General features: G+C 39.3%; 6 protein-coding genes across 6 annotated transcripts; 2 read left to right on the top strand and 4 right to left on the bottom strand. All coding sequences in view use genetic code 12, as the record gives it.

The window, feature by feature from the left end:
• Positions 1-828: 828 nt before the first annotated feature.
• On the top strand, positions 829-1,974 carry UBI4 (ubiquitin; the record flags this gene model as incomplete). The annotated part of the gene is made up of 1 exon (XM_067690245.1): positions 829-1,974. One exon carries the CDS (start codon positions 829-831, stop codon positions 1,972-1,974), a length of 1,146 nt encoding a protein of 381 aa, XP_067551515.1.
• A 19-nt stretch (positions 1,975-1,993) lies between these two features.
• ECM29 (Ecm29p) lies at positions 1,994-7,369 on the bottom strand (the record flags this gene model as incomplete). Its single annotated transcript, XM_067690244.1, has 1 exon — positions 1,994-7,369. One exon carries the CDS (start codon positions 7,367-7,369, stop codon positions 1,994-1,996), a length of 5,376 nt encoding a protein of 1,791 aa, XP_067551514.1.
• Positions 7,370-7,429: 60 nt separating this feature from the next.
• On the bottom strand, positions 7,430-8,857 carry GCD2 (translation initiation factor eIF2B subunit delta; the record flags this gene model as incomplete). The annotated part of the gene is made up of 1 exon (XM_067690243.1): positions 7,430-8,857. One exon carries the CDS (start codon positions 8,855-8,857, stop codon positions 7,430-7,432), a length of 1,428 nt encoding a protein of 475 aa, XP_067551513.1.
• Positions 8,858-8,946: 89 nt separating this feature from the next.
• Positions 8,947-12,979, bottom strand: I9W82_001491 (aminophospholipid-translocating P4-type ATPase; the record flags this gene model as incomplete). Its single annotated transcript, XM_067690242.1, has 3 exons — positions 8,947-10,705; positions 10,790-12,779; positions 12,964-12,979. 3 exons carry the CDS (start codon positions 12,977-12,979, stop codon positions 8,947-8,949), a joined length of 3,765 nt encoding a protein of 1,254 aa, XP_067551512.1.
• Positions 12,980-13,103: 124 nt separating this feature from the next.
• PRO2 (glutamate-5-semialdehyde dehydrogenase) lies at positions 13,104-14,408 on the top strand (the record flags this gene model as incomplete). The annotated part of the gene is made up of 1 exon (XM_067690241.1): positions 13,104-14,408. The coding sequence occupies one exon, from the start codon at positions 13,104-13,106 to the stop codon at positions 14,406-14,408; it is 1,305 nt and encodes a 434-aa protein (XP_067551511.1).
• Position 14,409: 1 nt separating this feature from the next.
• Positions 14,410-15,243, bottom strand: MET8 (bifunctional precorrin-2 dehydrogenase/sirohydrochlorin ferrochelatase; the record flags this gene model as incomplete). The annotated part of the gene is made up of 1 exon (XM_067690239.1): positions 14,410-15,243. One exon carries the CDS (start codon positions 15,241-15,243, stop codon positions 14,410-14,412), a length of 834 nt encoding a protein of 277 aa, XP_067551510.1.
• Between the last annotated feature and the right edge of the window lie 193 nt (positions 15,244-15,436).

Genomic DNA, 15,436 nt, shown 5'->3' with positions numbered 1-15,436 from the left:
AAAGAAATACGAATGCAAGTCAATATACCATAGGCTTATGACTCAGAAATAGGGGCACTTAACGCAAGCCTGGCGAACTAAGACTCGATGTGAGATCCAACGTCTTTGATACCTAACGTGTGAAAAAGGAAAGAACAGGAGGAAAAGGAATGAACCAAACAGTTGTCAAGATTCAGAAATATAGTGGCCTCTTACATTGTACTTTCGAGGAAGCTGCCTGAGTAATGTCTTTTCTATCATAAAACTGCGCTATATAGCCGTTTAGGCATATACGATTGTAATGGGATTCAGAGACACCTTTGAGTGATTAACCTTTTTTAGGTTCTTGAGGAAAACGTGATTGTAATTTACTCTAAACTTTCGTATTTCTTACAGCGTGACCAAAAACCTTGATCAGCTCATTTATTTGCAATGATAGTTCAGCCTTGTGGAAACAGGAATTTCACGTAGACGATAAACGGCGTATGCCGGTTAATCCCAAAACGGGCAAAAAAAAAAAAAAAAAAGAAATTTAAAAATGACGCATGCCACATGTCGCAAAAATAATAGGAGTAATTATTGAATATGCGACACTAAAACACGACAAGTGCAAAAGAAATTTATAAAGATAACCACACATAGCCCGAGGTAGTGTACGTCTGTTCAAAAATTATTTAGCAAGCAGAAAAACTATAAAAAGGGGAGAGCACCACAACAACAACAAACAGACCATTTATTTTTTTGCCACTCAACAAACACACATTTTTACAACACACACTTGATTATAACACATCAATCACAACAAATACTCACTAATAGATCACAGTTTATCAAATTTAATAAATCAGAATGCAAATTTTCGTTAAAACCTTGACTGGTAAGACCATCACTTTAGAAGTTGAATCTTCTGACACCATTGACAATGTCAAGTCTAAAATTCAAGATAAAGAAGGTATTCCACCAGATCAACAAAGATTGATCTTTGCTGGTAAACAATTGGAAGATGGTAGAACATTATCCGACTACAACATCCAAAAAGAATCTACTTTACACTTGGTGTTGAGATTGAGAGGTGGTATGCAAATCTTCGTTAAAACATTGACAGGTAAGACCATCACCTTGGAAGTTGAATCTTCTGACACTATCGACAATGTCAAGTCTAAAATTCAAGACAAAGAAGGTATTCCACCAGATCAACAAAGATTGATCTTTGCTGGTAAACAATTGGAAGATGGTAGAACATTATCCGACTACAACATCCAAAAAGAATCTACTTTACACTTGGTGTTGAGATTGAGAGGTGGTATGCAAATCTTCGTTAAAACATTGACTGGTAAGACCATCACCTTGGAAGTTGAATCTTCTGACACCATTGACAATGTCAAGTCTAAAATTCAAGACAAAGAAGGAATTCCACCAGACCAACAAAGATTGATCTTTGCTGGTAAACAATTGGAAGACGGAAGAACATTATCCGATTACAACATCCAAAAAGAATCTACTTTACACTTGGTGTTGAGATTGAGAGGTGGTATGCAAATCTTCGTTAAAACATTGACTGGTAAGACCATCACCTTGGAAGTTGAATCTTCTGACACCATTGACAATGTCAAGTCTAAAATTCAAGACAAAGAAGGAATTCCACCAGACCAACAAAGATTGATCTTCGCTGGTAAGCAATTGGAAGATGGAAGAACCTTATCCGACTACAACATCCAAAAGGAATCTACTTTGCACTTGGTGTTGAGATTGAGAGGTGGTATGCAAATCTTCGTTAAAACCTTGACTGGTAAGACCATCACCTTGGAAGTTGAATCATCGGACACCATTGACAATGTCAAGTCTAAAATTCAAGACAAAGAAGGTATCCCACCAGACCAACAAAGATTGATCTTCGCTGGTAAACAATTGGAAGATGGTAGAACATTATCCGATTACAACATCCAAAAAGAATCTACTTTACACTTGGTGTTGAGATTGAGAGGTGGTTTTTAGATAAAAGTTAATAAATCTTCTAATATACTCTACTTAATTCAACTTTAACAACATTTGATCTCTCACTACTGGAAAAGTCTCTTAAAGCCAATTCAATCTGTTGCTTGTTATCAGTTTCAACCAACACCAGTAACAACTCCTTTGACAACCGAATAAACTCCAACTTTACCGCTTCTATAGCATCAATATGCAAACACTGATCTTTCAAAACTTTCCAAGTTTCCATCAAATCACCCTCAACTTTGCTAGCTGTGACAATTTTGACAATTTTTCTAAACAATTCATTGATTTTTATCTTCGACCTCCAAGTGATTGTCACATTAGATTGGAAAAGATTTCTCATTTCTTCCAAGACAAAGTGAGTAAACTTGAAACCATCCAGCTCGTTATAGAATGCCACGCCCAAACTGTGAAACAATTCCAACACTTTCTCCTCCTTTACAGAATCGACTTTGCTTCCTCGTTCAGCATCAGTCATTTCCTCATCACTGTCATCATCTTTGCCCCCTGTTTCACGTTGCAAAATCTCCTTCATCACTTGTATAGAAACGTCAACTAGATCCTGATTGTGTATCTCATGAATGAATTTTGCACTTCTTTGCACCGCCAACCTTTGATACCTCTTGTTTCTTCTCTTGATTTCCGTTGTAATCGTTTTCTCAACCACCTCAAGTAAATCGCCATGCTCTAACAAATATTTCTTATTCAAAGTCGAAAACTCAATCAAAGCACCAAACACATATTCCTTACCTTCCCACGACTTTCCCTTATTAGCTTCCACCAACAACTGAATCAATTCATTAATAGTGCTATCAGAAAAGTGTCCCGAATCACCAAATGAAACGCAAAGATGACACATAGCTCTTCCTAATGTCGCCCTGATCGAAAACTCATTCGACTTTAGGTACCTCGTTACAAATTCAAGTATTTCAGTAGCGTACAACTTGATGGCAGAGTCACCAGCCGTATGTTCTGTCCACTCCATGTCAAAATTGTGCTTCACTGGCTCCAAGTGATCAAACCTTCCAATGAAAGCCAAGGGCAAAAAAGCCGACGCAACAACACTAAATTGATCTCCAGAATATTTTGAAACGCAATTGCTTGCATTTGATGCTAAAATCCGTGATCTCTCATCACCAGTCTCCTTAGGTTCAAAATACATCTTTGAAATCTTGTCTGAATATTTGAGAAGTGACTCAACCGGACATATACGACAGATGTATCCTGCTGCAGCTGCATAACAAGACGCCACAGTGTTGTTCCTATCTTTAATTTGACTTGATGCAATATCCAACAACTTGGTGCTATATGGCCTCATTAGTGAATGGTAATTCATCACCAATGTAATCAACACCTTTGATCCACTCACTTTAGAAGGCAATCCCACACTATACTTGACACTATGCTCCAACTTTACCAAAAACTCTGGCATTGCTTTTTCATCTAATTGACTGAGTAAAAATTCAACCGCATCCATTAACAGAGATTTACCCACGCTTTGCAATCGTTTTGCGTCAAATTCTTGATTATCAATGTTGAAGTTACCAGCATTAAGTGCCAAATAGTTGACAATTTCAGGCTCCAAAGTAGAAAAAAGATTGATGAAATTTTCAATCAAATCAGCAATGTACGGTTTCAAGGCCTTGCTCTTTGTCTTGCAGAGTTTCAACAAAGTCTTGATGGAAAAATCTTTAATATCCTGCGAGTCAGATAAGATTCCTTTATTCCCCAACAATAACAGTATCAACCTACCCAAGATCTCTTGACCTGAGCTACTTGAATCCTTTTCCAAAGCTCTTGTTAAAATTGTAACCAATGTTTTGGTCAACTTTGACCCTTCTTTCCGAACACTTTCCTTTATATCATCCATTACTCGGAAACTCATTGTCCAAATCTCCTCAATCTTGGATTCGTACTGATTCAAGTCAACCACTTGCAATAAGTCACTCATAGCGGTGGTGCTTGCTTGACGTACCCTCCACTCCTTCTTCCCCATACCACTCAACAACTCACTCAAGATCAGATCAAAATTGTCTTTGATAACACGGTTAGGGTCCCGAACCAATGAGACCCAGATGGACTCCATGGATTGAGAAACACTGGTAAATGGATCATATCTGTATCGATAAAGCTTTGGAATAAGCCTTTGGGCAAACTTGGGGTTACTTGATATCATTTCGTCCAACGATGATTGAGATAATATGGATTCCAATCCGTAAGCAATGCCTCGACGCGAGGACCACAATGCTGAAGACTTTGTCAATGACATGAACTTGTAAACAAGACTTGGATCTCCTGCGTCTTGAGCTAAGTTTAAAACATCCTTGTAAGTTGAAACAGAGCCATCATGAGTTTTTAAAACATCTGGTTCAAATAAAGCAGTGTCATTTTGAACAGTTCCAGCTGTGTATGTATTTGCGTCAGACTGAGTAAATGATTTCAACAAAGATTTGACTGACATTTCTTTAAACTCTGCATCACCCAATTCGTACACCAAAGCCAAACCTCTTGAAGCAGAGTCCTGGACAATCTCATCCTTATCAGCTAAGAATCTCATAAAACAAGAATGCAATTCTATTGACCTCAGTTTGATCTCATCCAAATAACCACAATGTTGCACAAGTGATAGAAGCCAGATACATCCAGCGCGTCTCAATGACGGCTTAGTATCTTTACATGCAGCAACAATGATGTTCAATATAGCTGGTAGCCTAGATGTATCTCTTGGTAATGTCTCTATATCCACATCAGGAATGTCGAGTTTGTGCTGCAAGAGTTTGGATTTCCAGCCTGCAGACATGATGACAAATGCTTCAGCAGAAGCAAAAACAGACTCTATTTCTTTCGAATTGTGGAAATCATAAACCATTTGCTCATTTGAGGTCAACTCGTCAGACGTGTCAGGAGCTTCCAGCAAAGCAAGGTAGCCTAAAGTTAATACACTCTTTTCATCAAACTTTTTCAGCTTCACTTGCACTGTTGATTTGATTTCCTCTATGTACTGCTTAATTTCGGATTGTTGAAGAGCACCAAACATTGCCAATTGCGATATCAGTTCTATCGCTGAGGAGTATGTAGATTGATGCTTGGATAGCTCAATCACGCCCCGAAGCAGCTCTTCCAAATAGGAGGAGATTAGTTCGTTTCTGCCTCTCGCGGATAACCTTGACAAGACATAACTTTCTGATAACACAGCGGTGGACTTGTTTTGAATACCACGGAGGCTGTTCAAAAGAGCGGCAGCTTCTTGCTTGTCATTTGATGGGTGGCTGCCTAGGATACCTAAAACCTTGCAAATTTCACTCAATGAATTTGCAGGTACAAATGCTTCACGAATCAAGGAAGATAACTCGTCTATCCTTCCCAAGCAAGATTCAACAATCTCCTTCGAGGAGAAAGTGAGCAATGTGACAATCGATCGACCATATAAATCACCGGAAATTATCTTTGAATCGCTTCTAAATTGTCCAACAAGGGCATCAAAGCAAATGGACAAAAGTTGACTAACAGCTTTATTACTGCCAGGATCCTTCATTTTTTCAATTACCAATGCCCTCACAATATCATTAGATTCCAAGGCCTTATCTAACCGAACAGACCAATTTTCATCCAAAGCAATCACAGTTTTATTATCGCCCAATGCCTCCATCACTAGTATTTGCACAGCAAATTCAATCGCCTTAGGAAGGGTTTGGTATAATGGGGACGTCGTGTTCTTTAGCTCATTAGCAATTGTAGTGACAAAGTCATCAAATTTAGGAAAAACAACACTCGATTCATTCCCCAATAGAAAAGATGTTGACTCAAATCCGTTTGCATTGTTTGAATGCATGAGGTTAAACCAATGAGGGTGTAATCCTTTGTTAGACTCTTCCAAGATCTCTGGGCTATTTTCTCGAGCAGTACCAACAACGCACAACATTCTTGCAAAGGAGTCACTGAATGGGAAAGCCAAAATCATATACTTTAGAAGAATATACTTTCCCATAGCAAAACTTGACGACAGCCTCAAAAAGTAATCTCTCGCCATTTCCTGTAAGGCTGCTTTGTTTGAGTCGCTGATCTCATTCAAATGACTTGACAAACTTGATAAAACATTCTGGATGGAAACTTTCACTTCTGAATCCTCCTTTTCCATCGCATCGAGCAAAAAGGAAATATAAGACCAGTCGTTAATGAATATGATTGGCGCAGACTGCAAAATACTACCCAAAGTTTCATATTTTGATCTCTTTTCCGCATGCAAGGAGGAGTTGTACGAGTTCTCAGGAATCGATTCATATGCAAGACTTGAACGAAGGTCATTGGCAATATCCAAAGCAAAGTCCACAAACCCTGCTTCATTCTTGTTTGCTTTCAAAATCTTATCAACAAGATCAGTCGAGAGCTTTCTCAATTTGAGCAAAGGGGATTTTAAGCCAATCTTACATACATCGATAACTTTTGCGTGTTTTCCAAGTAATTCACTTCTTAGCAAAAGCTGCATAATTTTAAGTCTAACATTCCAATCATAAGGGGTCGACCGATTAACTTCCAAAATAATTCCCACAAGATAGTCAATCAAATTTGTTCCACTGTAGAGATTTACATCATCCACATTCACGTCCAACACCTTGAGTAATTTCTCTGACGACTCTCCAATAGCTGCAGTCAGATCTGCAGAAGCAATTAAAAACGGTAAAACAAGCTGATCGTTCCGGAATCCTGATTTCAAAAATTGAAATAGCGAGAGTTTTGTACCAGTTAATTCAGGACCATTTTGAAAAGTAACTCCGGCATCGGTTGTGAAAAACTTGATATCTTTGTTACTCAACCCAATAGTTCCCTTTGTAGACGACTCCATGTTGAACAGTAAAAATTTGGCAATTTTAAGTGCAAGGTACTGTTCATTCTTCCTATCGGCAACAAACATTTGTCTCTGTGCTTTAAACTCATCCGAATCAGGGGCATACGCCTTCCAAGACTTGGTCAACTTGCATAAAATACCAAACATTCGAGCTGCGATGGCTTCAGGTAGGTCCGCCATTTGCGCAATTACAGACGGAACTAGAGCTATTTTCTCCTCGTCTCCAATTCTATCGATCCCCTTAGAAACAAATAGTGCAGAGTACAACCTCACCGAGGTCGAATCCAAACCGATATTCAAATTTGGGTTCTTGACCTGCTCAATCAATGCCTCCACTGGCAATCGAAGATTCCTTGCCGCAGTTATTCTCGGGATCACATGTTGAATGATTTTGAAAACCAATTGCCGTACTTGTGCATCAGGACTCGCAAGCTTCAACAACACGGGTGGTAGGTAAATCTTTAACGCATTCTCCAAGTGAGCATTACTCTCGGCCAAAGCAATTCGTAGCTCCACCTTGTTAAGCAATGAGATCTCTTGTTCTGCCATTGGTAAATAGTGGCAAAAAGGTTTTTCTAGAAAATAAAGATCGCGACATTTTTACTAAATCTATGTACTTTTGTATTCACGCAAAATGACAGGCACAGATGACGGTGGCAAGGCACCAAGTTCTGTGATAACTTTATTTATATACTCCGGAGGTGTCAAGTCGTACATTATATTCAAAATGTTCAATGCCGGAAGACTTTTCCAATTTTGTAATGGCGATTCTTCTTTTGCCTCCTCCTTCTTTTCTTTGCCAGAGTGTGCCAGTTTCAAAAACTGTTCCAAAGCAAATGTCTTCTTTTGAGGAGGATTTCTGCTATCTTTATTTATCAAGTCATCAGGATCCGCTAACTCGTTGTTAGTTACTGAATCTAATTGTACCTTGTCCGAAAATTTTATCGATTCACAGCATGTCAACACGGGGATATTCCTTGTGTGGCACATCATTGCAATCATTGCAGTACCAACTCTAGAGAATAAGCGTCCGTTGGAAAGCATAGCATGGGCACCCAAGAATACACAATCCACATCGTCTAATAATGTGGACGACAATGCGTTGAGTAGAACGTAATGAACAGTGATGAACTTTTGAGTAATTGGCACATCCTCACCAGACGCATCGTGGTATATTGTTTTCAGTAAATGCTTTAGCAACTTCTTTCCTTCAAACAATGGCCTTGAGTCCACAATAACTAAAGTAAATTTCTTACCCTGCTCCAAAGCACAATACTTGAAAAGCTCTTCCAATACTTGAGAATGTCCAAAGGTGAGGATTGTAGCTCCATTAGTAACATGCTTTGATGCACTTTCAACAATCAACTGGTCTGAAAGCTCCACCTTTTCTCTTAAAAAGTCATCAATCTTTTGACAAAGCAACTCCTTTGCTTGCGAATCAGACATATCTATAGAAATGTGAGATATTTCCTGCTTTAGCCATCTAATGGCGTTTCCCATCGACACTGACAACGGTCTCCCAGACTTGAGGAACTCAATTTGATGTGACAAGTGACCTGTCAAGTGTCTGGTTAACGTAGTATGTTCTGGAGTTTTATAATCCTGAATGACTTGCTTAAACACACGAAGCATGTGCACCAATCTCGACAGTGATCCCACAACAGTGTAACTTGAAAACTTTAACGTCAAGGTGATAATCGCTGGATGCACAATGTGTGAGATGGCAGGAGATGACGCATTTCTTTGCTCGCGGGTTTCCAAATGACCAAACAAGTGAGGTACTTTCTTATCGGTACTTATAAGCGTCTGATTCAATTGCTTCTTCAAATTGGAAGCTGTGTTAGATGCTGCTTGCGACAGTTTCTTTTTCTCATCCGCTAGTTGTCGTTGTTGCTCAACTGTGATTCCATTCTTCTCCTTCTGTGCTGCCCTTTTAGCCGCCTTTTCCTTCTTTTTCAATTCCTTGAGTTCCTTATTGGAAAGCTTCTTCTCTCCAGCGGGTTCTACTGGTTTCGCTTGAACTGCTGTGTCTGCCATGGTTCTGAGTCAGAGAGATAAAGTGTAAATTCAGAGAATAATTTTTTTTCTTTTTCCCTCATTGACAATGCTACCTTTTTCTATACACATCACCTTTGCTTGGAAGTATCATACAACCGCATCAATTTCTCCTGATCATTTCCTTCCGCCAGTGAAAAAGCAAATCCTCTTTGTTTCTTGATTCTTTGAACTTGACGGACTTTTCTAATTGCCTTTTGGAACTGCTCCATTCGAGGTCTATGATCTTGTATATTGTATTTTTGAATCTCTTGGACATAATGATAAGTTTCAGGACTGGTTTGTCTCTTGTAAAACTTCCATGCAAAGTCCCTCAACAAACACAAGATTGGTACGCCGAATGTCATACCCCAGAATGTAAGCAAGGGATAGGTTGCAGCCAACACTCCCCTATACTCATCGGAAACATTAATCAATGGAGCAATCGTTGCGTAAGCTGGGAACCAACCAAGCCACAAAAGGAATGAACCTGGTATAGCAATTAATGTAAACTTGGTCCACAATGTAACCACTAATGCAGCTTTTCCCAAGGCGGTCAAGGTACATGTGGTATAAACAGCAACTCCCCATGCCCAATTGTCAGTAGTCAACCCATTGGACATGTTATTACCGTACCTGTAAATAAAAAACGAGCAAAGGAAAATCACAGCAGAATGATAGAACCCATTCACAATCCAGCTCCAGAAAACAGGGACGTTGAAAAACTTACGTTGTTGTCCCAATTGATACAATTGTGGGTACCGAACCAACTGTCTCGCACTGACAAATTGATCAAACACTCCCATGACTATTGGGGGAAGAACAGTGAAAAGCACGTTGTAGAAAGTTAAGGTCCAAGATTCGGCAATTGACTGACCTGAAAATGCGTTGACAAAAACAAACCAGAATTGGGTCATGTACAAGGCAATGTTTTTATAAAAGGAATATAGGATGGCGTTTGAGATACGCTGATAGGACCACGACCCATGAACCAAAAGCAATTTTTTCAAATACTTAAATTGACCGATGGAGACATCGGCACTTCTGGCAGCTTGCATACCCTCCATACCACTTATACCCACACCAACATGAGCAGCTTGGATCATGGAGACATCGTTTGCACCATCCCCAATGGCAAGAAGCAATGACTGCTTCTTTTTCCGTTTCACCATCTTCACAACAAGTGCCTTTTGTAATGGAGAAACACGACAGCAAATGACTGCCTTGCATCGTGACCCCAATTCAATAAACAAATCTTCCAAGTCTGGCTCTAAAGCAAATCCTAATGAATGTCCATCGATAATCAATGCCAAGGAAGATTCCAAGGACCCATCTTCACCATCAAACTGATGCTCCTGAATGGCAGTGAGCTTTTCCTGAAGGTTTAGTCTAGTATCATTTTTTGTTTCTTCATTGACAATCAATAAATTCATATCCTCACTTAGCAACTTACAGGACATACCAATGTTTATAGCGGTTTCTTGTCGATCACCAGTAAGAATCCAAATCTTGATACCTGCATCTTGTAATGTTTGTATAGTTTCAGGTACTCCATCTTGTAACTTGTCCTCAATAGCAGTGGCACCCAAAAGAAACAAATCAGTCTCAATAAGCTCAGCAACTCCGTCCATCTTGTCACCACGATCTTGCAAGGAGGTGGAGGCATCGTAGTATTTCTTACTCCACTCCTGGTACTCCTCCTCTGAGACTATGCGAGAAGCAATACAAAGAGTTCTTAACCCTTCAGCAGCAAAATCCTCCAAGTGTCTCAATGTAGAATCAACAAAAGGTTGGGGCTCACTCTTTGAAAGTCTTTCCAAGATGACGGTATCCGCACCTTTACAGAACAACCTAATCACTCCATCTGGGCAGCGAAAAATTGCCGACATTCTCTTCCTCGTGGAGTTGAACTCACATATATTCAACAACTCATACTCGGACTTCATTTGCGTGAGGGTGTTTTCAACTGTGACAGTCTTTGGCCTACGGACAATAAACTTGAATCCCAAATCAGCAGCACCTTGCACCAAAGCACCTTCATCTGGAGATGCTGCCTGGTATTTGATATTGGGACCATCAACTTCAGGAATTACCGTGTGGCATGTACTTAGCAATGTGAGAAACTCATTAATGATTGCGGATTGCTGCGAAGAACTGTTTGTAAAATCAGAGCGCAACTCGTCAAATGTGTGATATCCAATTTCAATTCCATCTATGATTTGCGCATGCCCATCCTCAGGGATCTCCTCAATGTAGCATCTCCCTCCAATTGAACAAGCTTTGAACTCCATTACATTTCGTGTTAAAGTACCAGTTTTGTCACTGAAAATATAATTGATTTGACCTAATTCCTCAACGAGAGAAGAGGTTCGAACTCCAGTTGGTGTATCACTTTCCTCATAGTACATGTCCAAATCACTTCCAATCATAAATGCTTGATAGTATTTAATCAACTCGACAGTAACAAACAACGAGATAGGCACCAAGTTTGAAAACAAAATCCAATAAGTCAACAAGTCTTGGAAAAAGAGTTTTGCCAATGAGGTTCCTTCCAAATGCAAATAATCCAAATCACCACTATTAGCTTTTAATTTGATAACATTTCCCATAGACGATATCACAGCAAGCGCAATCAAAACACAAAATAAAGCAATGATTTGAAGATTGATAATACGTTCCACGTCAGTCCGTTTTATTGGTGTCGCAGTGGCATTCCTCATTAACTTTGTTTCGTGACCTGTGAATATGACAACCCCATTGGCCCATTGTGTATTACGTAACGTGGCTCCTCTAAGCAACAATTGTTCAGGAGATAATGGAATATCTCTACCATTTTCAAATCCCTTAAGAGTACCTTCATACGTATACAAAGACGAATTTGGTTGTTCTGATAGTATTCTGGCATTTGAAAATCCTCGTATAAGATCACCGGCATTTTTCAAGTGAACAGTTTCGGTCCTTGACTGTTTGATCTTCAAATTAGTTTCTCCATCAAGATTAGCGGTTTCAATGTAACAAAGTCCCTCTGGTTCAGACGAGCTGATCAAGATCAAGTCCGCAGGGAATGGCTCTTCATTGTTTACCCTAACGATATCTCCAACCTGAACTTTGACCCACTTTTTCAAAACAAAGTCACCGGAAACAGGATCAAGGACCAAAACTCGGGTGTTATTTAGCCCTTTATCAGCATTGGCTCGTTTCAAATCTTCCAGGATTTCCTTAATCGCAGACACAAACAATACCACAATCAAGGTACCAATGGTTGTGTATCGATTCGTTGGCGAAACATGTGGCACTTGCTGAATTATCGATGTAAACAAAAAGAACAAGTTTGCATATTTACTAAACTGTTCAAACAAGAATTTCGGCAAAAACGTGGCAAAGTTGTACTTTGTTGTCGAGATGTAGTTTCCATAGTAACCCTGTCCAGAATTAGCAACATGGTCCATAATAAATATTTCCCTTGGTTCTTTTGACTTGTAGTCACCAATGGCCAAACTCCGGCCCGTAATTTTACTCTTGATTTTTTGGAAAATATGTCTAATATCAAAGTCTTTTGGCTGATCTCGGTTCAAGTTTACATACTCGGTGGTATCTGTCCCTATGAATTCATTTGTTGACAGTAAATCATTTTGTGAGTTTCGATACGATGGACGTCTAACCGGTTTTGTTGGTTTGCGTTTAGGAAGAACCTCATCCTCATCATCCTCATCGTCGGATATTACGAATTGGTCGTTGAATGGGTTCAAAGCCGGCGCTGCTTGGCTTGAGTTTTGTACTCGAGGATATTCATGCTGGGGATTGTAGTCTGTGTAAGGATTCGTCAAATCAAGGTCTATCAAATCACTCGCGTCATCTAAGAACGGATCGTCGTTCTGCTGCAAATTTGCAGACTTCTTCTGGTTGGACATAAATATACTGGCACCTGCTTGATGGGTTAGTTCAAAGAATATCTTTGAATCTGCGCGTTGTTCAAAAAAAAAAGAGAACACGAAAAATTTGGCTGTGTTGATGATACACTGTTAGGCACCTAAGAAGATATTTACAAAGCTGCTTCGTTTTTATACATGTCTGTAGACGTAAAAACAGTAACTACAACAGTTTCATACCAGATGGAATATCCATTGTGCTACCGCTATACCCGAGGTTTAAGCCAACTTTCACAAAAAGGTGCATCGGTAGCGCTGTATGACTAAATTTTTCAGCGGCCTCCACACACATACTCTTCTTCCAAGATCAAAAGATCAACATGTCAGGTGAATCCATAGCCAAAGAAGCAAACTCTGCGTTTGCTGAACTCAAGGTTCTCACGAATACAGAAAGATCACAGGCTTTGGAGAATATTTACAAGTCCTTAAAGGATAATAAATCATCCATTATAGAAGCTAATAAGTTGGACTTGGAAAATGCCAAAGCCAAGAACCTTTCATCGTCTTTGGTAAAGAGATTGGATTTGAGTAATCCAGGCAAATTTGACTCGATGCTTCAAGGTATATTGGACGTTGCCAATTTGCCTGACCCGGTCGGTAAAGTGACCTTGGCAAAGAAGATCGACGAAGGGTTAAACTTGTACAGAATCACTGCCCCGATAGGTGTTTTGTTGATCATCTTTGAAAGCAGGCCCGAGGTAATAGCCAATATTACGGCATTGGCAATCAAGTCTGGAAATGCTGCTATATTGAAAGGAGGAAAAGAGTCATACCAGACATTTAAAATTATGAGTAACATTGTTAGCAAGGCGTTGGCCGAGACCAAAGTCCCTCCAAAAGCCATTCAACTAATTGAAAGCAGAGAGGATGTTGCAGACTTATTGGACCAGGATAGGTACATTGATTTGGTTATTCCAAGAGGATCGAATGAACTCGTGCGTAATATCAAATCAAACACTAAAATCCCAGTTTTGGGCCATGCTGACGGTATTTGCTCCATCTATGTTGACTCAAACTTTGATCCAGTGAAGGCTAAAAGAATAGTGGTTGATTCAAAGACAAATTATCCAGCGGGATGTAATGCAGTTGAACAGTTGTTGCTTAACAAGAGTATCCCAGAGGACAGAGTCAAGGATGTTATCAGATCTTTAATTGACGAAAAAGTAACTGTTCATGTAACTCCTGAAATAAAGTCGGTGATTTCCGATTTGGACCAGGATTACATCGTTGACGCAAAGGACGACTCCTTCGACAAGGAGTATCTCTCGTTAGATATATCAATCAAATATGTCGACAATGTTAAGGACGCAATTGACCACATCAACCAGCACTCATCAAAACATACAGAATGTATAATTACCGAAGACAAAGACACAGCAAACTTGTTTTTGAAGAGTATTGATTCTGCTGGTATATATTGGAACGCATCGACCAGATTTGCTGATGGATTTAGGTACGGCTTTGGAACTGAGGTTGGAATCAGTACTAACAAAATCCATGCAAGAGGTCCAGTTGGTTTAGAAGGGTTGATGAGTTATCAATACCAATTGAAAGGTGATGGACATATAGTAGGAGAATATGTAGGCGGAGGTGGTGACAAGTTATTTGTTCACGAAGATATCTAAACTATGTACTTATGAATTTAACAAACTCATTGAAATCACGTGGAGGATACTCTGGGAAGCAGTTGATAATTTTATCAACTTTTTCGTAGCGCTGGGGCGTCTCTTCAATGAGGTTGATGCTACTCCATTGTTTAATACTGAAAAAATCCGTCAATGCTTTAATCCAAGTCATTCGCGTGTCAATAGTGACCAAATCGTCATCAATCAAGATCAACTCTCTTAGCCTTGACCTTATCAAGCCCAAGTTTTCAATCGCATTATTAACATCCACCCCTTCAAGCTCTCTAGCGATGGTGTCTTTGATAAGTTTCGATAGCCTTGGGGATTTACCATTTGTGCTAATCATAATCTGTAGGTTCTCTTTATTAATCATGCTTCCAAAATAAAAGTCACACAATGGAGGTTTATCTGCTATGTTGACAGGCAATCGAAGAACCTTGCACTGATAATATATCTTGGTGCTCAATTCATAGTCATCTATGCAACAACACACACAAGCAAATGACTCATTGACAAAGTTTGCAACGTCTTTATAATTATCAGGGGAAATCCTCGCATAGTCGAGCTCTGGAACTCCATTTTCGTACATCTTCAAATCTTCATTTTCATAATTTCTCATAACCAAATTGTGGATCTTGCCTTGAGAATTTAGATTTAATATCTCTGGGTGTACATCTTTCGTAATACCAGTTACCACGGTGATTCTAGCTTGAGCTATGATCAAGTGTTGTATTCTAGAAAGTGCAACATCACCTGCTCCAATAACAAGACAGTGTTTGTCTCTCACTTGCCATGCCAATAATAATGAACCCTTTCTTTCGCTCATTTGCCCCATGCAACGTGTTGACGCATTTAATTTAAAAAAAAATAAAAAAATAAAAATAAAAAAAAAAAAATTTTTTTTATCAACAAGAAAAATACCCGAAAGTCATAAAAAAAAAAACAAGAGACCAATATACCCCAAGTAAAGTTGTGTTTCACAACGCTTTCAACAACCAAATCCACTATTAACTTTTAAAATTCATACA

Source organism: Candida metapsilosis (assembly GCF_017655625.1).
Source record: "Candida metapsilosis strain BP57 chromosome Unknown scaffold1, whole genome shotgun sequence".
In the NCBI taxonomy this organism is placed as follows: Eukaryota; Fungi; Ascomycota; class Pichiomycetes; order Serinales; family Debaryomycetaceae; genus Lodderomyces; species Lodderomyces metapsilosis.
Note: the sequence above shows the minus strand (reverse complement) of the source record. Positions and strands in the feature narration are given on the sequence as shown.